The 20,876-nt window shown below is 41.0% G+C and overlaps 1 protein-coding gene across 4 annotated transcripts; it reads left to right on the top strand.

Annotated features, from left to right (window-relative positions):
• Positions 1-87: 87 nt before the first annotated feature.
• BRCA1 (BRCA1 DNA repair associated) lies at positions 88-20,162 on the top strand. 4 transcript variants are annotated; one of them, XM_063403882.1, is made up of 22 exons: positions 88-429; positions 935-1,034; positions 1,470-1,523; positions 1,890-1,970; positions 2,450-2,538; positions 3,408-3,553; positions 4,252-4,354; positions 5,210-5,255; positions 5,717-5,859; positions 6,331-9,669; positions 10,319-10,404; positions 11,818-11,996; positions 12,178-12,347; positions 12,825-13,147; positions 13,762-13,849; positions 14,435-14,512; positions 14,958-14,998; positions 15,611-15,694; positions 16,073-16,127; positions 17,326-17,399; positions 18,161-18,221; positions 19,204-20,162. In XM_063403882.1, the coding sequence occupies exons 2-22, from the start codon at positions 955-957 to the stop codon at positions 19,311-19,313; spliced, it is 5,430 nt and encodes a 1,809-aa protein (XP_063259952.1). In that variant the 5' UTR covers positions 88-429; positions 935-954; the 3' UTR covers positions 19,314-20,162. The 4 variants fall into 4 exon arrangements, with proteins under 4 accessions (XP_063259952.1, XP_063259953.1, XP_063259951.1 ...); XM_063403883.1 differs by having other exon boundaries at positions 88-607; XM_063403881.1 differs by having other exon boundaries at positions 88-772.
• The last annotated feature ends 714 nt before the right edge of the window (positions 20,163-20,876 follow it).

Raw genomic sequence — 20,876 nt, 5'->3', positions numbered from 1 at the left:
GCTGCCAGCAGAGCCAGTCAGCTGCCAAGCAGAGCCAATCAGGCTCGGCTCGGCCTGGCCCCGCCCCGCCGGGGCGGAAGGAGCCCGTCAGAGGGCGCTGCAGCGGCGCGCGCCGGCCCGGCGGGCGCGGATTGGCTGCGCGCGGCGGGGCGGGAAGGGCGCGAACGGCGGCGCGCGGAGCGGGGATTGAGGAGCGCTCTGAGGCGGGACGGACCCGGCTGCGTGCGCTGATGGCCCCAGCTCCACTCTGGCACTGACCGCACTGGCGCTGACCGCCCCAGCTCCGCTCTGGCACTGACCGCACTGGCGCTGACCGCCCCAGCTCCGCTCTGGCACTGACCGCACTGGCGCTGACCGGTCCGCCTCTGTCCCGCCGCTGACCGCCCTGGCACTCACCGCACCGGCTCTTCCCAGACGCTGACCGCACCGGTACTGCCCTGGCACTGACGGCCCCGGCTCTGCCCCGGCGCTGACCGCGCTCCCTCCGCCCGTGCCGGGACGCTTTTCCTCGGCCTGCGGTCAGGCCTCGCTGCCGGGCCGGACCCGTGGGAAGGGGTCCGGCAGTTTCGCTTTGTTTTGCTGGGAGGTCTCGCCTGTGCTCGTGTGGGTACGCCCAGGCTCCTTTGCCTGTCCGCCGTGTTCTTTGCGGGTTTTGCCCTCGCTCTTGCTGGTTTGTGCTCTGCGCCCTTGCTGAGTTTTTCCTGAATAAACCCTTCCTGAGCGCTGCTTTGGGTACGAGGCACTCGAGATGTTTTAACTGCAAACGTTCAGAGTGAGAACCCTTCTATGCTATAAAGTGTTGCTTAAGTACTAATAGCAACGTGTTGGATCTGTTCTGCAGTTCAAACAGCCGTGCGGGGAGAGCATAGTCATGGGAGGCAGCAGAATTTTTTGCAGAAACAAAGCTGATAATATGTTGGTTTTTCTTCTGTAGAGTATTTTTGGATGTGAAGGATGGACTTCTCAGTGATTACCATTGGACAAGTACAAAATGTGCTTTCAGCTATGCGGAAGAACTTGGAGTGCCCGATATGGTATGTCAGGGAATAATATCAGTACAATCAATCTTTTGGAGGTGTTTTTTTCTTTCTCATTTTTTTGAAAATGCTTTGTCAGTTCTATGGCTTACCAGAAAGCAAAGAGATTTGTGCTTAGGACTAAACACATTGATGGCTTAAATGAAAAAGGGCAAGAAAAAACTTATGCTTTGCTCTTATGTTCTAGTAAAATTTGCTTTTCTATTGAAACCTGAATGTGTCAGTCCTCTATTAAGTGAGGGGAAAAAATATATCTGATTGGATTAGAGTGTTGTTTGTAAAGCCATGTGGGTTTTGTCCCTTGTCTGGAAGGTAAAGGAGGTCTGTGGTTCTTTAATACAAACAAATACTGAAATAGCAAAGGTTCTGGTTGAAGTCTGCCTCCCCAGTGTCTGTAACCTCTGTGCTCTCGGTTTGTTTCCCTCCTTGTAGCTTGGATGTGGTACAAGAGCCTGTTTCAACCAAATGTGATCACATATTCTGCAGGTAGGTTTGAAAACTTGCAGGTGCAACGCACTTTTTAATTTCCTTATATAATGTTTTTGCGTTTGTAATTGTTAATTCCATATATACTGGTTTTAATTGCTATACATACTTCTTCAGTGCTAGTCATGTATGTATACAGTGTTTTAATAACTTCATGTGTTAGGGGGAAAAGTTGAGGGGAAAAATTCAATTTTGTAGAAGAGAGGACTGCAGCTTCACAAATGTGTTAAAGAGGATCAATTAACTCACTGTAACAGCAGAACAAGAATGCTTACTTGATTACCACTAAGTGGTAATATTCATACTCAGTTTTAGGGAAAAGAACACCCTTCTCTTGTTACCATCACAAGTGTTCTTTCTTTCTAGGTTCTGCATGTTCAAACTTATCAGCAAAAAGAAAAAAGGGGTGGTGGAGTGTCCTCTGTGCAAGACTGAAGTTACCAAGAGGTGAGGAAGGCATCTTTGTAAGGGGCTGGAGGATGAGGTGTTTGAGCTCTGAGAAAAGATTAACAAGAGTTTTAAATGTATTGATATAAGACTGAAATACAGCAGAAATGTGGTTATTAAGTACGATATTCTAAAGGAGTAAATGTGGTATCTTACCTCAATGTGAGCCAGGTGATCACAGGTGAACACACCTCTCCTAACAAATGTCTCTGCTATATTAGTGTTTAATCCTTGCAATTGATTTCTCTCCACTAAACCTCTATGAGAAAATTATATGTTCACTTTTGTGATAGTTCCAATTCCCATAGTAATGGGTGCTTTGGAGGAATTGTGTTGTTATTCCTTGGCAACATTTTCTTACTGTCTCATTTTCCACTTTGGAATTTTACCCCTTCTTTGTTTCAGCCAGAATTCTAGAAATATTTATAGTTAACCCATTCATTTGTCTTAAAATAACTGAAGTACTGATGTTATTTCAGGAGTCTGAAAGAAAATTCCAGATTTAAGCAACTAATTGAAGGATTGTTAGAAACTATCCGTGCTTTTGAGCTTGACACTGGAGTGAAGTGTAAGTGTTGAATGTATGCCCCCATTTTTTTTTAATAATGATTTGACATATCATGATTATTTATAAGGTATCCCATTTACTGTGGAGTAATAAATATGGAAAGAATTATCAAAAGGGGTTTTTTTTCTTGGGTGTAGAAGCATAAGTTCCATTAAGTTTCCAAGATTTTCATAGAAAAACCTTGTGAACAGTTTTACTGTGTGTGTTTGATGACTGTAGCCAGTTTTATGTTCAGTTCCTGTATCAAATCATGTTTAATCTCTAACTGGGAGGGAAAATCCTGCTTTTCATTATGCTCAGCCTTGCAGTTTGAATTTGTTAAACAGTCTCAGAGCCTGAATTAGCAGCGCTGTAGCCACGTTTGTTAACTTATCCCACTGAGATGGATCCTCAGGGAACCAAATTTCCCCTTTCTGGACTCAGTGCCTTGTTAAGAGTGTTTTAGATATTGGAAAGTCAGACATGTGCCTGGTTAAATTTTGGTAAATCAGACACTGTGGTTGGGGGCAATGGCAGTGTTTTGTATATTCTGCTATAAAAAATAGACTTTAATTTTAATTCTTTTCTACTTGCTCAGATATTCTAAAATAACTAGAATTAGATCCTGCTCTTGTTAGATTATCTATATAACCATAGATTATCTATATAATTTTCTCTGGTTGAGAAAATTAGTTGGCAGGATTGAGATCTTGTTTATTACTTGAAGAGCGCTCAGAAAGAATAATCAGACTAGGAATTCAATAAGATTTCCTTTTTGGATAAATGTATTTTAGCTGAATATGCACTAAGTGCACAGAGTCATTTTCATTAATAGATAATACTTGAGTCATGCTCAGTGTAATTTTTTTTTTCCTGATAAAATGTTTTAGTTTTAAAGAGTCATCGCCTTCCTAAGACATCCACGGAGGCCACTGCTGCTGAGCCCCTGTATAAAGAAAGTTCTGTCATCCAAAGTAAGGGCTTCAGGAACAGGAGAAAAAGTGCTAAAGGAAATGAACAAGAAAAATTCACCTTGGTAACTATTTTTTCCCTTTTTGTTTTAGTGGTTTGGTTAAAAATGTATTTGGAATGTGAATATGTGCATATACGTAAAAGAGTGAAGTAGGAGATTTTTGGGTTGATCTCAGATTGTTGCTTGACCTGAGTGATATTCTGGACAAGGACATTTTATACTTTTGTCTTCAACCTACTGGAAAAAGATGTTTGCAGAAAATAACCTGAACTTACACATAATATTGCTATAACAATACTGTCTGTTAGTGAAACCAGGATTGAAAGCTTTTTCCACCCTCTTGTTTCATGAGGCTGTCTAATTGTTGCAGGGTTTTTACCTTTTTAGGGGTAAGATCATAAACTGTATCTTAGGATTCATAAGTCATTACCCAACTTGGGGTAATTGCTGTGTGTGTGTGACTATCCATGGCATTTGTTTCTGTTTTCATCTGCTTAATGCTGAATGGAATGTTAGACAATGCAGAATGTAAGATCAAACTGTTAATAATTTGATCTGTTAAATGCATGATACATTGTTTCTACTGACACATTTCATTGCTGATGTCAATATGATAAATTATTTGTACTATATTGTGCATAGAAGCTACCAATGCATATGAACTAAATATTTATATCAGCCCCCTGTTAAAGTTTAATTAGCTATGATTTTTTTAATATTCCTCTGTTGTAAATAACTGTTCCTTTCTATTTTCCTGTCAGCAGGAAGCTAGTGTGAATATTCAGCTTACAGATGCCCAAATGTGTCACCCAAGAAACAAACCCCAGAAATCTGATCCTCAAAAGGGGACTTATATAGAGTTTGGTAAGATCTGTTGTAAATCCACACTAACTGATCCCATGTACAATGCTTGCAGAGTAATGAAAGGTTCAAAGTCTTTGTAAACACTAATTTCTCCTTAACACCCAAAATGACACCAAAGGGACAAATTATGGACAATTCCAAGCTGGTAAATCAAAGGGGGTTTTTACATAATTTATTATATCATGGCAAATAATGCTGCTGTAGTGAGCACTTAAGCCTTGGGGTACAAGATGCAGAGAAGCTGTTTACAGATGTGCCAAAAATGCTGTTACAGCTGAAGGTAGCCACTGTTTCCTGAAGAATACTAAGCCTTGCCACTAGTGCTTGAGATGAGAATGAAATCTATATGAGAAATTAATATTTTTTTGCTATCTCTAGTTTTTCAGAATTTTATCTGGTGTTGACTGCTATGAGAAACAAGACATGCCATGCATAGCTTGTTTTCTGTGCTGTCCTCACTTTTTTCCCTATTGCATCTGCCAGGATCCAAGGATCTGTGAGAGATACTTGAATACAGTTCTCTGACTTCCAGCTGAAAATTCTAAATGCTAGCATCTGTTTTGTGTATAAATTTAGAAATTAGAAATTAACTTTTAGCTAATTAACTCTTAGTTACCAGTCTGCTACTAGCCACTGTATTTAAACAGTTTTATGCTGGAGCCATAGAGATAATTATACATAGAAATCATTATAATTAGATAAAATACTTCACAATTGAACTTGATTTCATCTGCTAAAAGTTGAAAGCATCTAGCTCTAGAAAGGAGTGGGCATGTATGTGATGATACCCACTGAATCTGGCAAATCACCTTCCCTGAACCATTCCAACCAGAGTAACAGATTATTTCTTTTCAGGCTCTGAATCATCTGAAGAGTTTTTTAAACAGGCAAGCAAAACTGGGTAAGTAAAGGTGATTAAGGAATTCATATTTTCTAAGGACAGTAGTTCAATATTCTCATTTCCTGTGTTCCTGTGTCTTAGCACAGGACTGATATAATTCTTAAGCTGACAAATGGTTTTCAACTTTGAGGGCATTAGAGGAGAATGGGTAGCTGGATTCCAACAGTTTGCCATATTACATGCTTTAAAACTGTTTTCTAAATGTTTTGTTGTGCACATAGATCTTCCATAGAAAAGTAGGCACGGTGCTTTAGAAAGTAAATGCTAAATTCAGGATTGCAAGAGAGAATCTTTTAAAGAAATGACCTGAAACTCTGAAGAGATCTGGTTGTGGTGTCAATCATGCAGCTTGACTTCTCCAGAAACTGTTTCAGAGAGCAAAAAGGGAAAAATTAGTATCATCTTCTATTGTGTCTATTATGGTTTTATCTGTAGTGAAAGTGGATTTCCATTCCCAACAGGTTTGAAGACAAAGGAGCAGCTCAGATTTCTTCTCAAGCAAGGCTGGAAGAACTCGAGAGTGCCGAGGAAGGGAATGAAAATTCTTGCAGTGCACAGCCTGACAAGCCTTGGGCCAAAGAAAGAACACTACCAAGTGTCCTAGGTGTGTTGTTATTCTGGTGTCAAAGGTGATTAAGCTTGAAAGAGCCCACAAGTTAACATTTTTATTTCACATGATTGTGTGTATATGTGTATGCTTGCAGTCTTGTATGATATAGTTCTGTTGATGCCTACAGCTAATACAAGACTATTCCTCTAACCTGGATATTTAAAATGTGGCTGTTCTATGCATGGGAACAGAAAGGAAGAAAAGTAACTTGATCAAAGTACAAAATTTAATCTATTCTACATGAGCCATGTTATCTGGTATGGTAATTCATGTAGAAATTTAGAAAAACATGTAATATGATCTTTCTGCCTTTCTCTAGGGGGAGATTTGTGCACTGTAGTATTCTGGTTAGAGGGGAAATAACAGCAGTTCTTTTAAAACAAAGCAGCCGTTAAGCTTGTTATTTATCGTGCTTGGGTGTGTAAGATAGAGGTTAATAATTTATTATACCTATAAATCTAACAGGTGAAAGTGATTTCTCAAAGGAATGCTTGAGCAAGAAAAGCCCTCAGAGCATCGCTGGATGTGCCCAGCCTGACCCAGTGAATGGGACTGAGAGCCAGAGCTCTCCTTCGAGTGTTCCTGCTGAGGACCTGCTCCCAGAGCACAGTGACAGCACAGCTGAGGCCACTCCCACAGTGGATGGGGACACATTCTGTAAGAACACAGAAGAAATGAATGAGCACCAAGCCCAGTACAACAGCAAAAACCAAGAGTTTGGTTTAGAAGATAGCTCAGAGAACAGGCTGGATAAAAGCAAGGAAATGGACACTGAGGTACAAAGTGTGAAAGCTGTAGAGGCAAATGATCCTGAGAAAGACTCTCCCCAGGACAAAGAACCTCCTCTGGAGAAGCTGCCTCAGCCAGAGACACTTCACTCTGCCACCCTCAATAAAGTCTCCAAGAAGAGACTGAAGCAGAGCATTCAGAAAGTCAATGAATGGTTTTCAAAAAGCAATGAGATTTTGTCTTCAGGTTCTTCCCTGGAGGATGAATCTGCTGCATCAGCTGATGTTTCAGGTGAAGGAGATCTGTGTTTATCAGATAAAGAGTCCTGTGTTTCAGAAAAGACTGACCCTATGGGAGATTCCGTGGAAATTGCAGCAGTGGAAGGAAAAAAGAGGTGGTCAAAAAAACAGACAGCAGAAAACATCAAAGATAAAATATTTGGAAAAACATATGTGAGAGGGAAAAAATCAAATCCCCCTTCTACCTTGAAAGGCATTTTGCCTACTAGGAGAAAGGAAGATGTGGCTGCTGCTAAGTCCCTGAGTAATTTCAGCAAAGACAGACTCAAAAGAAAGAGGAAAAGTGCTGCTGTCCTGCAACCTGAGGATTTCATCAAGAAAAAAGATCCAGATGAGGCAGACAGGGACCCTCAGAGTGTTAACTGGGGCCTTGGAGATGCTGAAAAGAAAAGATGTGATGAAAGTGTTGCTGTTAATGAGAGTCACCTCTCTCAGAACAGAGCAAATAATACACCAACAGAACCTGAGGAGGGAGGAGAGTCCACTTGGAAGAAAGCTGCTGAGAAGGTCACAAGCAAGCACTGTGATGGGGAGCCAGAAATGTACAGCTGTGATCAGAAAAGCACCAAAAAAAGAAATTCTGCAGCAAAAAGGTGCAGGCATTCTAGTAGAACTATGTGTGCTCTGCAGTTAGTAGTGGATAGAAGCTCTGTTTTCCCTGATCCAGCTGAGCCACAGATTGAAAGCTGTCCAAGCAGTGGAGAGCCCAGGAAAGCTGATTGTGAGCAAAATCCAGTCAGACGCAGCAGAAGGCTTCAGTTACTTTCTGAAGAAATGGGAAAACAAACAAGGAAAGGAGTAAAGGGAGCAAGAAAGAATAAAAGTGATGGTGGAAGTTCTGTCTCTGGAGACCAGAGAAATGTGGCAACCCACTCTGCTGAATGCAGAGACCTGTGTGAGCCTCAGGATGAGCGGGGTTACAGGCCAGTCACTCATTTGGAGGGAGCTGATCTGGAAGCAAATGAAATGCAGGTTAGTGTAAAGAATTTACCTGACACTGCAGAAGCTGGAAAAAGTCTGTTCAATCCTTTATGCCAGCCTTCAAACTGTGCTTCCCCTGCACCTGACACAAGTTCTCAAGGCAGTGAAATACTAGGCAGCCCTCTCCTCCTCCCGCTTCCTTCACTGTCTGCTGGGCAAACTGCTTCTCACCAGACTGAAGAGGTGCCTGAATCACCTGCTGCTTTTCCCCACGAGTGTGGGCTTGATTCACAGAATGTTCCAGGGGACTCCAAAACTGAAAAGTTGCCAGTGGCTAAAAACGTTTTGGAATTGGCTAAGGAAGCTGAAGACAGTGACTTGGACACGCAGTACCTGCGAAATATATTCAGGCATTCAAAGCGCTCCTCCTTCAGCCTTTTTCAGGCTCCCAGGCAGGCACGTGCAGTGCAAGATTCTGCTGCTAAAACCTTAAAGCTGTCATGTGCTGCTCAGGTAGAAAATAAAGCTAGCAAACAATTACAGCCAGAAAGCTTACAAGAGGATGAAGCAGCTGCTCAGAACTTGAGCAGGGTTTTGGAGAAAGAAAAGCTTAAGAGCTGCGAGTCTGCCCGTGGTGATCCTGTGCCTTGCTTTGCTGTCAGCACAGGAGAACACTGGGGTGACATTTCCCAGGCTGCAGAGGAAGGGACTGTGACACCAGCAAGAGCAGGAGCTGCTCAGACTGAGCACAAAAATGGATTGCTACAAGAAGAGCACAGCAGTGAAAAGCCAGTGTCAAATGAGATAGGGATAGAAAGTGAGTTGAGACAGAATCTCATCAAAAGTGATGGAAGCCCAAGTGATCAGAGTAACACAGAGAAGCATGACTCCAGTCAAAATGATTTAAACACAGGCCAGGAAATCAGCTTCAGTTCAGAAAGCAATCAGGCAGGAAAGACTGAAGTTATTGATTGCAAAAGACCAATTCTCCGTTTTCAATCCACATCAATGATTTGTCCTGCAACTTGTCAGCAAAGCCCTGCTGAATTCAGCTGTGAAGTCACTAGGAGAAAAAGTAGCAAAAGAGAAAGGAAATGTGTAAAGAGGAATGGAGACCAAGCAACCCAAACTGTTAACACAGCAATGCCCAAGTGTTCACCTGCAGGGGCTCTGGAAGAACCTCTCAGAGAGAATCATGATCTTACAGATTTGTCTGGAACCCCCAATGGCTTACTGTGCTCTGGTAGTGATATTGAGGAGAACACCAGCTTATGTGAAACTGATAGGAAAGAGCAATCTGCAGTGTTTGTAAAAGGTGACAATGCCCTGGGAAAAGAACTGCACAACAGAAATGCGAGTTCAAAGCCAAGATCTCGAGGTACGACTCGAAGACGAGTGCAGAAACTGCCATCTTCAGATGAAGAGTCCTGTGAGGATGAAGACTTACCATGCTTTCAGGCATTAATATTCAGCAGATCAGCAAGCACAGCTTTGCAGAGTGATAAACAAATGCCATCTGTGGCAGAGTGTCCAGGGAGTCCCAGCGTGTTGCCTCACACTGTGAGTGATGATGAAAATATTGTGCAGAAAGTGCCCGAAGCTGCCCTGAGCAATGAGTGTGTTTCACCCAGCCAGGAGTCAGAATGCTCTGTCAACTTATTTTCTTCCCAGTCCAACATGTCTGAAGAGTCACTGAATGGAGCACAAGAACCAAAGAAGCCTTTAGCACAAGCTCATGTGTCCAAACAAATGAGCAGTGTAGATGACAGTAAAGAAACTTCTCAGAATTGCAGTGGAGGGCTGAAGACAGCCAAAGATGAATGCCAAAAAGACTCAGACATGGGAGCAAATCTAGGTACAAACCAAGATTTTTCCCTCTGCAGCTGCATTGATAATGTCCTTACCGCGAGTTTTTTGGTGTTTCCATATTTAAGGAGTGCTTTGCTGTTCTAGAAGAGTGTATCAACCTTAAACAATCAAACAAAAAGCCCTAAGTGGTTTATTTCCTGAAAATTATGTTCTTTCAATGTTTTGTTCAGAGCATGAACGAACAGGCTGGGCACTAGAGACTGAGTGATGGAAATTCATGTTTGAGGGAAATTCTGGTTCTCTTACTGCAATGTGATAATTCCTTGTCAGCAAAATTTCACAGCCTGTCCAGGCTTTTTCCCCAGATGAAATATTTTTTGAAATCAGCTGTAGAATTTTGTAGAGAATATTTTGCCATTTTTAGGGCCTTTGTAAATGTTTAGGGCTCTTTCATTGCTGTTGAAACACTGAATTCTGCTTACTTTGTCACGTGTGTGACATGGTATTCTTTGAAATGTTCACTTGAAGGAGATCTGTCCTTCCAACTTCAACATTTTTAAAGCTTGTCACTTCAGTGTTATTAGTTCTCTAAAACCTTAATGTGCTCAGAGCTGATGGATGATGTTGGTTGGTTTGCTGATGTTTGGTGAGGTTTTTTCCTTTAACTAGGGACTTTTTTTTCCACCTTCTTCAAGGTGAAGCATCTGGAGATGACAGTGAAATGAGTATTGTGGAAGATTCCTGTGGCCCCTTCTCTCAGGCTGAAATCCTCACTACACAGGTGAGTTTATGCTCTGCAAGCACCTTGCATTCCAGGAGATAAACAAGCATAATAATCATAATTCTTTGTCACTAAATTGCTTCCAAAAGTATAATTAATGAAGAACTGTAGAGCTGCTTCTATGCCATTATTTATTCAACTTTTCCTCACCTGATGACTGCAAAGAGCCACATGTGCTATTGGTTACAGGCCTTAATTGTGGGAGATGCTAATTAATGCATACCCACACTTGGCCAATGCTGGAAATGTCAGCTCACTATATTAAAAAGTTTTAATTATAGGAATTTATAAGGTTTTGGTGATAAGTATTAAATTTGTTACAATATGATATTTAGAAGCACGGAGACTTGTCTTCTCTCTCTAAATATTCAATAATTCCATATTAAAATATTATAGATACAAGTCCCAACAGGCAGTCTCTAATGAAAGATGTGTCTAGCAGTTTTTTTATCTGCTGGTAAAATCCTGAATGCTGCTCAGTGGCCTGACTTTATGCATTGGGTGATTTGGGCTGGGGGTTCAGTTGAGGGTTAGGGACTTGGGGTTTTTCTTTGTCCTGTGTGACTTTAGGGTAAGTCTTATGCCAACTCTCTTCAGCATTATCAGCCCTATGGGGGTTTATATGTGTTAAAAAAAAGTGAATTTGATTTTTGTGCTTTATGGGTGCTGCTTCTGTTTCCAGCATCAGTGTAAAATGCAGTCAGCTGGCAGGAAATTCCCTCAGGGCTGGAGATCCTGGGATGTGCCTGGGCTGAGTGGATTCCTGGGGAATTTGGAGTTGTGGTGTGCTGATGCTTTTCTGTTTGCTTGGGGGTTTTCATGGCTTCAGTAACAAAGAGGCTCCACACGGTGCCAGTGCTGGAGCTACAAATGGAATATTCAGTTCTGTGGAAATTGCTTCATCATGTGAGGGGAAGGGTTTGGGTTTTCAAAAAGGTCCTTTGAAACCCTGAGCTGCCTGTGGCATGTTTGTGGTTTTGATCACGTAATGTAATTTTGGAGGGGAACATAAGAATATTACAAAATATTTTAGTCCTTTAAATGATCTTTGGGGCTTTTTAGTAAAGGTGGAAAATGAAGACTCAATTTAAAATTTAATGGATTGAGCTACTAATGGAGTTTGGACAAAATGACTTTCAAATAAATTTGTGTTATTTCAAATAATTTTGTGTTATTTTCTAATTGATTAAACTCTGAGACATCTAAACTGAAATAACATGACTGTCAAAATTAGTGTGTGGTTGTTTGGGTGTTTTAGCTTCTGATGTGTGCACTATTTAGTACAAAAAAAGCACCTTTTGAACACATGTCAAAAACTTAATTCAAAACTATTTTGCTATTTCTAATTTTCAAGTGATGTTAAAGAAATTAATCCTGAGTTTGCTTATGTTGGCATTTTTTTTTCCTTTGCAGCAAAAGAATGCTATGCAACACAGCCTGAAAAAACTTCAGCAAGAAATGGCTGCACTTGAGGCAGTGCTGAAGCAGAATGAGAGTCAGAACTGTGAAGGTTTTCCTGTCCATAGGGGGCTGCCACATCCCAGTACTGAAGGAAAATTTGAAATGGATCAACAGAGAGAAGAAAAAAACAGGTCACTGGTTTTGTCTGGAATTTTGGGGGTTTTTAATGTTTATTTCTAAATTTTTATTAAAAATAAAAAAATCTTAAGTATCTCTGAGCTGCTGGAAAATTACAATAGCTTCTCTGTTGCTAAATTTTTATTATACTTAAAAGAGCAAAAAGCTCATTAAAATCAATTTCCCTCTCTCAAGGTCTCCAGAATTGTTGCTTCCATCTTCTAATTCTGCTTTAACAAAGAGATCAGATCTGGAGAAAGGCCCTGAGGGTGACACCTGTGTTCTAAAGAACAAAACTCCCTCTGAAAAGACAAAACCTGTGCAGGAAGCAGTGCAAGAACACAGGCAGTGTCAGCTTGAAGCAGGTAATATTTAAGAGAAACCCAGTACATTTTGATTTCTGGTGGTTTTCTCCTGTTCTTTTCATGTTTTCACATATCAGCAAGATACAGCTTTTTCCTGTAAATCAAGGATTTTAATTTGTGTCTTCCTGGTCATTTTAAAAATTAAATAAATTTAAAAATTTATTGCTTTGTTTGGTAGCCCAGCTGCATGGCTGCCCATTCAATGGGGGCAGTATTTTGACAGTAATGGGAGTTTTTCTGTCTCACTTCTAAATTCAGACACTTTGACAAATAAGCTGCTAAAAGTTCCACAGGTGTTCTGGTGTCTTGCCAATAAATCAGAAAAAAATAATGATAGAGGCAAAGATAAAGTAATAAACACATAAGGAGAGGGAGTAACTGCAGAATTTAAACCTAAAAGAGAGAGCAGCAACCTCCTACCATGGCTACAAGAAAGAGCTGCAGTTTTCTCCTGGAGTAATTTTGCTTTTTCTTCAGAAAATGCGGAGGAGCAGAAATCTGGGACCAGGCAAAACAGTGGATCTGCCTCATCAGATCTTTTTGGAAATATGACCCAGACTCCAGATAAATCTTCCTCCTCTGTGAGGCTTTTTACACCTCAGACTGCAGAAGCCACAGATGGGCCTGGCACAGCTCAGGACACTCACAGCAGTGACCCAGGACACAAATCAAAGAGAAATGAATGTTTTCCTGCACCTGGTCTGCACAATGCAACTGGGAAAGAAAATGCTGCAAGCCCAGTTGTGACCAAGAGGAAAGAAATGTCAATTGTGGCATCAGGGCTGAATCACAGCGAGCATGTAAGTGAATTTCAGAATTTTGAGATCTTAGTTAATAATTCCTGATTACCACTATAGTCCTCAGGAGAGAGATCTCCAGGTATAATAAAATTAATCTTGCAGGAATTGCAGATGAGTAATATAGCAACTTAAATCAAACTTTTATCACTCCTAAAGCTGTGAGAGTGCTGCCTGTAATGGCCCTGTTAGGCTTAGGGAAATTCGAAATTTTGAACAATCCCTAATATTTGGGGGGAAAAACACAGAATTCCAAAGCCAGAGGGGCTGTGTGGGTGTTTGGTTCAGGCAGTGTTCTCAGATAATTCTGCTTTACCCAAATTCTGATCCATAGTGAGCACTTCTGGAAGCAGGAATTGTGAGTTGCTAATAAACCTGTTTCTGCACTCATTTTCCAGAAGGATTTGGCTTTTGGGTTATAAAACACACACACCAAGAGCTCTGCATTACTTTAGTCTGTTGAATGGTGCCAAAATTAATTTAAGGAAATGTACATTCTGTGTGCCAACACATAAAACTGTTACTTTAAAGTAACAATCACTTCATGCTTCTACAAACTGGGGCTGGTGGGGGGGTTAAAACTGTTGCTAACTCTGATTTTCTTATCTGCTTTTCAGTTGATGGTCCAGAAGTTTGTGAAGAAAACTCGGAGCACTTTATCTAATCACATTACTGAAGGAACAACCCATGTCATAATGAAAACAGGTTTGTTGGGAGCTGGGGGACCAAACCCTCTATTGACAGGCCATGTAGAATTTGACCTTTGGTTTAAACAACAAGCCAGACAGGTCAGCAATAAATTTAATAAGTTTGAGGAAAAGGTATTGATTGTTTTCTGTGTTGTAAGTTTTTTGTTTAAGCTTGTGAGTTTTCTCATTCTGTTTCACAGAATCAGTGTGAGGGCAGTTTTCCCTTTGGTTGTTGTTATTTGATATTTGATTCTCCAGCTGCTTGGTTCATTTTCAGGTATTGACAGCACCCTGGTGTGAAATAGTTCAGCACCAACCAGAAGGAAACAAAGATAGTTCCCAAAGAAGTCAGCTTTTTCTTGCCTCTTGTCTTTATTGATTAATTTTAAAAAGGGCTCACAAGGGGTACATGTGATTAGTTTCTGCTCATTTCTTTCAGTTTAGCAGCATCATAACAGTGGATTTTTGCAACCTTTGTACAGCTTTGATATTTTGCTGCTGCACTTAGCAAAAAAATGTTTGTTTTTATGTACAAATAGCCTGACCTGTGGGGTTTTTTTTGTAATGGTAAAACTAAAAGAGCTCTCACTGTTGTTTGCAGATGAGGAGCTGGTGTGTGAACGGACCCTGAAGTATTTCCTGGGCATTGCAGGAGGAAAATGGGTAGTCAGTTATCAGTGTATGTATAACTGGTCCTTGCCCTTCTACCATCAATGAGTCCTCACTTGTTACAATAAAGAAAAAGGATCTCTTCCTGTCTTGCCATGTGATGTTTTGCAGTGTTTCTTCTAAATACTTTGAAAGAAATTAAAATTAAGAAGCACAAACAAGCAGCAATATCAAGCTGCTTACTTTTGTGAATACTTTTTCTGCTTTCAGATAGCTCCCCACCGTGGCCAAAGCCTTTTGTCCCTCTTAGTTTAAATATATGCAATGCATGGCATCAATTAGTGTAAAATCAGTATTATTTATAAATGGTAATTTTTTAAAGTACTTTCAGTGTTATACTGTCTTCCTTTAGTACAAATACCTTCTATTTAATATAGCAATGAAGTCAGAGTACTGTGGTAGTGGAATAACCACTTTGCTAAAATAACTTTTCTTCTTTTGATCTCTTTATTTAGGGATAATTCAGTCTTTTAAAGAAGGAAAGGTACTGGATGAGGTGGGTCTTTTATCATGAGTGAAATGTCAAATGATTAAGTAATGCTGTTACTGATGGTCTTATCTCAGCTATTGTCCAAACATTTAATATGGAATTTTAGCTCTGAAACCTGTTCTGGTTTTACCAAATGCTGGGACCAAAAGCCACACTTAGGCCCTATGCATTCATTGGTGTGGAAGCCATAATGAGTCCCTATCATTTTTTAACAGATTATAGACATATTTTTAGAAGTGTTCCTACTGATATTAATAGATTACAGCATAGAGCAAAAGATCTATTCTTTGCTTAAGGAAATTATGTTATGTACAGATAATTTCTATCAAATAAGACTTTACTGATAATACAGAGTCTTGTCGTGTGCTGCTTCTTTTATTTAGTTTGCTACATTACTATACAGTTTAACTATAATTTGTTTCTTTACAAATTGCCTGGTTCTGCAGGGGTTTCATTACTCCAACATTTGTCTTTCAAAGCCTTTTTAATTCACATTCTGAACACACTCATAGATTTTCAGTTCTGAAACCTGACATCTTCCTGTTTTGAAGCATAACTCTGACAGGGAAGCATTCCCAGTCTCTTAACTCCTCATTCCCTGCTTTTGTTGTGTTCCAGGAGAAGTTTGAAGTCAGAGGAGATGTAGTCAATGGGAGAAACCACCAAGGTCCCAAGAGGGCCAGGCAGGCCCTGACTGAAAAGGTACAAACACATCAGGGCTGCAAACTCTGCTTCAGATCTGTGCCTGTGCTGGCTGAGCATTGGAGCCTCTTCCAATTCCTCTGCTGTTCTGTACACACAGAGTTGTACAAATTGAGCATTTTTATACATGAAAGGTGAGCTCTGCCAGCAGCAGAGCAGATATTCTGAAGGGGCTCACTAAGCTTGGAGTGAATGTTGTCTTTTTATAACACAGGCTTCGTGGTCTTTAATATTCTTTTGCTTTGTAGCTTACAAAGAGCTTTGGTTGTGCTTTGTGAAATACTCATAACTTGATAACAAGCCCTGGAAGTGCAATGAAAACAGCATTTTGTCCTTTAAAAACCCCGTATGAACTCTAACATCTTCCTTGCTTTTCAGATCTTTAAAGACTTTGAGATTTGTTGCTGGGGACCTTTCACTGACATGACCACAGGTGGGTCATTGTGGTGGAGCTGGATGAGTGGTTAACATAAAATTTATTTGGAATGGCACTGTGCATTCACCAGAATTTATATTTGACCTCTTCTTGGATAATATTTTACCTCCTTTCCTCTGGAACTTTTAGAATACCTACATGGGGTGAGGTGTAGTTTAATAATTTTATCCAGCTCTGTCTCCAAGTGAAGTGGAAATGGTGTTCTCTTCTATTTGCATGTCCTCAGACAACCCTCTGGCAATTTTGCTGCATTTCAAACGAAGCCTTTTATCTGGTTTATCTCTGATTCTTTAGCACTGGAGGAAAAGCATTAGTGTCATGCTGTCTGGTAATTGTTGTTGCTGTTCTTGATCACTGTGTTTGAGCATTTTTTTTCTTCTGTCTTAGTAAACAGCTCCTAAATATCCTTTTTCTAGCAGTTGACACATCCTTATTGTGTATAGGAGCAACTGTTAAAAGTTAAAACACAGCAAAGGTAGGAGTTAATATACAAAGAAAAAGCTATTCAGGATAACTTCATTTTTTTACTTTTAAAATTTAATTGAGTATGTTACAAGTGTTTGAAATTTTAATCTATAATTTTTCTACTTAAAATATTTGTACCTGACTTTCCCATTTTTATTGCTTTTGCAGCAGATATTTTCTGATTTGTCCAATTTTTGACTGGGTGAAAATTTGACTGGGTGACTTTATTTTTGACTGGGTGAAATATCCTCACATTTCTTGACATTTACAGTAATTGTTACAAAGGATGCAGTGCTTTCACCTCTGCAGTGATCCTCAGATGTGCCTCTTACACTTGAGAGACTTAATCTTCACTGCCAATTCAACAAATTGGTGCAAATAAAGTACTTTGGTGATGAGAAATAACCACAGTTCTAACTTCTGCTTTTTAATTTTCATTTCACATCTTGCATCCTTGTGATAAGAGGGAATAAATTATGACTTTAAGGTTTGGGCATGTGTTCCAGTGCTTTCTCAGGGATTTTTTTGGGCAGATCTGTCAAGGGGGTGAGAGAGGAGGGAGTTCTAGCAGGTTTGAAAGTGAAAGGATTCTTTTTCTGCTGAGACTCACATCTCTTTCAAATGATGGTGGTGGTGAACTGGAACAAACACACAATGGCTCAGGGAATAGTGTCAGCTTCAATTGATATAAAACACTGAGGTAACTGCCTGGTTTAATCGGATTTTTCAGAGCAGCTGGAGTGGATGGTGCAGCTCTGTGGTGCCTCTGTGGTGAAGCAGCCTGACCTGTTCTCACACACAGCAGTAAGTGCTGAGCAGTTCTGACCCTCCCCCAGTTTCCAGAGGAGTTTCTGACCCTGCCACAGTTTCCAGAGGAGTTCTGACCCTCCCCCAGTTCCCAGAGGAGTTTTTGACCCTCCCACAGTTCCCAGAGGAGTTTTTGACCCTCCCACAGTTTCCAGAGGAGTTTTTGACCCTCCCACAGTTTCCAGAGGAGTTTTTGACCCTCCCACAGTTTCCAGAGGAGTTTTTGACCCTCCCACAGTTTCCAGAGGAGTTTTTGACCCTCCCACAGTTTCCAGAGGAGTTTTTGACCCTCCCACAGTTTCCAGAGGAGTTTTTGACCCTCCCACAGTTCCCAGAGGAGTTTTGACCCTCCCCCAGTTTCCAGAGGAGTTTTTGCCCTGCCACAGTTCCCAGAGCTGTCTGCACAGCCTGGCAGTGCCCCTTGGCTCTGGCCAGCCTTCCCTGGAAGGGCAGGCTCCCTTCTGCTGGAGAAATGATTGATGTTTGCCAGATCACTGATTTATCTTGAAATGAGCCCTTTGCAGCTCCAAAGCCTTTCAGTGACTGAGTGCAGTCACAGCATTTCTGGGGAGAAATCACAGAAGAATTTTAGAAACTAATGTCTTTCTCCCTCTACTCCTTCTTAAATTCCTCTCTGAAGTGATGCTCTGAAGCACAGTTAGCCCAGTTATTGCTCTCTGTAGATAGATATGAAAATGAGAATTATGTAAGCACAGACAACAATAGCATTTTTATCTTTTTTTATCTTAAAATCCTAGAATTCTGCTGCTGTTGTGGTTGTGCAGCCAGATGCTTGGAAGGAAGACGTGGATTATAGAGGTAAAGCAACACTGTCCTGAGCTGCTTTCTGGGGCACATCAAGTGGCATTATCACTTCTGTCCTTTTAATAGCTAAATATCAGAGAGCTGTAGAGAAATCAAAACTGCTGAATGTGGAGATGGAAATATGTCTTGTAAGAAAAATCTAGGACAAAGTATACTGTCTCAAGAACAAGTAACACTCTTAAAAGCTACTCTGGCAGATTAAAGGTATTGCCTCAGTTGTCCTCTGTGTATCATCAGCTTTACAGAAACTTTTCTGATTGAATGGTTTTTAAAAGGTGGGGAAGGGTGTCCTTGGAGAACCAGTAAGATCTAGGAGAAAGCCTCAGAGGGAGCAAGATTCCCTTAATCTGGAAAGGTCATGTTAAAAAGCTTTAACAGATATAGTTTTGCATTTTTTTTTTCTTTTAAGCAAAATGCTCAGGAGAAAAGTGTAAGTGTTCCAGACTGACCCAGTGGGGTTCTGGAAGGAGTGGGAGCTACCAAGGCTGCAGTGAAGTCCAACAAAACAGTGCAGCAGGATGATGATGTAAAAAACCCAGCTGTTTCCATGGCACTGGAAAAATGAGAAAATAAAAAGATCCTGGAATGAGGAAGAACTGAAAACACTTCAGTGATTTTCTGTCTTTGAGACTCATTGCTTGTCACATACTGGGAATGTCTGGGCAGACAGGAACCAAAGCTCTGTCACTGAGATCCCACATTAAAAGACAGCACTGTGCACTTTGTTTTTAGTGTTTCTGTTGAGGTGTTCACTGCTCCCTGCTTGGCCAAGGAGCTCTTCCCTGTCCCTGCCTTGCTGAAGGGAGTGGCAGAGCCACATCTCTGCTCTTGGACTCCTGCATTTCACCGAGGCTTCTCAAACATGGCAGATAAAGCAAACAGCTTGTTCTGAGAGACCCCAGTGGGCTCACCTGAGGCTCCTTTGGCTCCTTGGGAAGAGCTGCATCCTTCATTTGATTCTTTCTTTGTCTTGCAGCAATCCCCCAGCACAGCAACGTTGCCGTGGTAACTCGGGAGTGGGTCCTGGACAGCGTGGCTTGCTACGAGTGCCAGGAGCTCAGCGCTTACCTCGTGTCCTCAGGGTGAACAAAATGATTTAAATTTACAGCACTGGAGGTGGAATTACCCACTGTTCTCTAAGGCTTTACGTTAACTTAAAGGACTAGGTGATTGTAAATGTTAAACAAATTTTAAAAGTTAGAAAATGTAGTGTATGGCCTCCTCAGAGAAATGGTGATACATTATTTGCCACTGCAGCCAGTTTCTGTTCAAATACTTGGGGACATTTTGGAGACACTCCTTTAAAAGAGGAATATTGGGCTCAGGGTTTGAATTAAAACATCCCTGCACTCTGGAGTAACCTCCATATTTTCATTTTGCTTAAATACAAACCCTGAATGCTGTTTTGTGATTCTTAATGCATCAGCCTTGGCCACTGATTGGTTATGGTGGTGTTGAAAACTCTACAAACAGCTTTCCTGTTGTGCATCAAAGTGCCAATCCCCCTAAACCACAAACACTGGCCACAGGTAATGATTGAGTCCAAACAGAAGCAAGGCTTAAAACCAGGAACGTGTACCAGAGCAGTGTCTGTGGCACTGTGAAAGGATAATAAACAGATGCATTTTAGTATCCAGGTGACCCATGATAAGCCCAGTAAGAATCTGCTTCTGATAGTCCCTGCTTGCAAAATGAGGCTGCAAAGAAATTGGTTTTTATGAAAGAGAATCTCTTGCTTGTTTCTGTTGCCAAGCAATTCAGTTTCATACCTAATTTTGTACTTTGAGAACAGAGCTGCTTGTTTAAAAAGAAAAAAAAATGTAGCTAAGTTTAGAAAAAATTTTTGTTATAAGATGCTGCTGTCTTGGAAGGTTACACAAAGTATGTTTATAAATATTTGAATGCACAAAAGAAATAAAATTATTTTGGCAAGTATTTACCTAATTGTTTCGCTTTTATGTGAACCAGTCCCCTCAGTCTCTGCATTGAGGCAGATGTGAAAAAACACCTCAGTCCAACCTCCTGAAATGGGGAAGGAAGTGGAGACTGACTAAAGAAAGCAAAAAATGCAAATGAGAATTCCAGAGATGCAATCAGAATTGCAATTGCCATCAACCTGAGCAGTGAATGTTATCAACTCTCTTGCAGCTGCCAAGTGCAGGTAGGCTGCTCAAGCATTTGCTCAGCTGTCACACGCTGCTGTTCCCTCCTGGGTGACAATATTCCTGAACTCCCCAGCACTGCCTCCCTTCCAGCCTGCTGCTGCTCTTATCTCCACAGCCCATGCTGGCAGTGGGTAGTTTATAATCTACATTTCAAAGGAGAGCTGGAGGCAGCACTAAACACTGCCTGTTAGATGCAAGGAAAAGGCCAAAAAACTGCTTTGCTTTGGCCATTGTGAAATTGTCCCCCAGATATCGATGCAAAGATTCTTTCTGTCAGGTCAGGTGGAGAATTGTCTGCAGGAATGACACCCACGGGGCTGCTGTTCCTCCTTGGAGTGACAAAATCTGTGGAAACTCTGCTTCTGTAAAGTGTCATCTGTGAATTTTTGTAGTGATCTCCATCTCCTGTAAGACTGGAATGAAGTGAAATGATCCCCAAGCAGCTCAAGCCCAGAAATGCTCCCAGGGGAGCTGATGAGGCCTC

Source organism: Prinia subflava, chromosome 8, assembly GCF_021018805.1.
Source record: "Prinia subflava isolate CZ2003 ecotype Zambia chromosome 8, Cam_Psub_1.2, whole genome shotgun sequence".
Lineage (NCBI taxonomy): Eukaryota > Metazoa > Chordata > Aves > Passeriformes > Cisticolidae > Prinia > Prinia subflava.
The sequence above is the reverse complement of the archived record's forward strand: the minus strand, read 5'-3'. Positions and strand labels throughout refer to the sequence as shown.

What these genes read in the sequence shown, in the direction of transcription:
- BRCA1 (XM_063403882.1), top strand. Translation starts at nt 955, where the DNA reads ATGGACTTCTCAGTGATTACCATTGGACAAGTACAAAATGTGCTTTCA. An exon ending in TGTGATCACATATTCTGCAG is followed by an intron (nt 1,524 to 1,889) that starts GTAGGTTTGAAA and finishes CTTTCTTTCTAG; the next exon opens with GTTCTGCATGTTCAAACTTA. An exon ending in CTGAAATCCTCACTACACAG is followed by an intron (nt 10,405 to 11,817) that starts GTGAGTTTATGC and finishes TTTCCTTTGCAG; the next exon opens with CAAAAGAATGCTATGCAACA.